The 1,652-nt window shown below is 36.2% G+C and overlaps 1 protein-coding gene across 1 annotated transcript; it reads left to right on the top strand.

Moving 5' to 3' along the window:
- Positions 1–203: 203 nt before the first annotated feature.
- Positions 204–761, top strand: LOC120167835 (leucine-rich repeat extensin-like protein 1). The gene has a single exon (XM_039176728.1). It carries the CDS (start codon positions 204–206, stop codon positions 759–761), a length of 558 nt encoding a protein of 185 aa, XP_039032659.1.
- Positions 762–1,652: the final 891 nt, after the last annotated feature.

Raw genomic sequence — 1,652 nt, forward strand, 5'->3', positions numbered from 1 at the left:
AACAATCCAAAAGAGTTTTTCAGAGATCAAAGAAAAGAATTTTGTGGAAAGTAAAGTAATACATCATAAAACCATCATTAAGAGAAGCATCTAAAACCAAACTTATAGAAGAGCCCTACACACGCATGTAAAAGGGTTATCTTGGAGGTGCATTACCCTTCATATTTGTAATTTGTGCACAAAGGAGCAAAACACAAGTGGTGATGGGATTTCCAACTGGTCCACTATTCGAAGGACACAAATGGGTTGTCTTGGTTCTCAAAGTAGGTCTCATGGGGATGATCATGGTTGCTAGAACGTCATCAGGAGATGAAATTGGGACACCATCAGCCGGTTTACTATGTATCAGCGAATGTGGAACATGTCCGGTCATTTGTTCACCCCCACCGGCACCATTTTCGAAGTCGTTTCCACCACCGTCGCCGGTTCACCACCCGTCACCGCCGACGGTTCCTTACTTTTACTTTCCACCACAAACTCCGCACCACTCCCCGCCACCATTGGAATTGGAATCTTTCTCACCGCCTCCATCTCCACCTCGTCCGCCTCCGCCGTCGACTTCCTCCAAGGGCAGTCCACCACCACCACCTCCTCAGTATGTCTACAGTGCACCTACAGGCCAAGGGTCACCTTCAGTAGGACCGCATGAGTACCCTTACCCTTATTACTATTTCTATTCATCCGAGGCCTCTTCTATTTCTCTTCATGTGTCAATCTCAGTTGTAATGTTGTTTCTCAATGCTGCATTGTTCCATTGTTGAGTTCTTGGATGTTTATAAAATTGACACTTGGGAAAACATATAATAACATCAACCAAAAAATGACACTTTAAAATAAAATTTACAAGCGGTACTAGACATAATGTCACATGTCAAAACAAACAATAATTTTGATTGTCTCGATAATAAGAGTGAACATAACGAAATTTTATTACACATAAGTAAAATAATGTTATAGGTGGGTCCATTTCCCTAAAATCTATGATGAACGCTATATACGAGTGTTTAATAAGATCTTTTAGGATTTTTTTTAATAGTTGACATTGATTATAAAATAATATTTGTTCGAAATTTTGTTAATTTATTGAAACTCATACACACCTTGTAAACATATTTATTTGAACTCGAAACCTTTAATAAGAAAAATCTACATTTTTACCTTAAAGATTAATTTATCTTACATAATAAAATGTAAACACTTAATTGAAAACTAATCAATAGCATATAAAATAACTATAAAAACTAATTGAAATTGGCAGTTTGTGCAAATTGAGTGCCAACTAACCAAGAAGTGCATGGACATGCTAAGTAATAATATACGGGTCGTTCTGCGGTGCGGCGCCTAAAAAACGGCTAATATACGGCGTGACCGGTTAAACAAGTGACCGGTTAAAATTTAGACCGGTTATGTTATATTATTTAACCGGAAATATTATAAAGTACAATAACATACTAGGTAGCGCTTATATAATGTAATAGGTAGCGCTTATATTTACCTATTTTATAAGTAAACCGGTATATTTATACCGATAGCATTGCAAATTTACCTATTACATTATATTATATTGAAAGTGTCCATACTTTTTATAAAAAGGATCGATACTTTAACAGTGTTTCATGTTTTCCACCTACAATATTGATTTAATAATTTCA

The sequence above is a fragment of the Hibiscus syriacus genome, unplaced genomic scaffold (genome assembly GCF_006381635.1).
Source record: "Hibiscus syriacus cultivar Baekdansim isolate YM2019G1 unplaced genomic scaffold, ASM638163v2 tig00111701_pilon, whole genome shotgun sequence".
NCBI lineage: Eukaryota > Viridiplantae > Streptophyta > Magnoliopsida > Malvales > Malvaceae > Hibiscus > Hibiscus syriacus.

Bases quoted from the DNA above. Each gene is read 5' to 3' on its own strand.
- LOC120167835 (XM_039176728.1), top strand. From the start codon at position 204: ATGGGATTTCCAACTGGTCCACTATTCGAAGGACACAAATGGGTTGTC.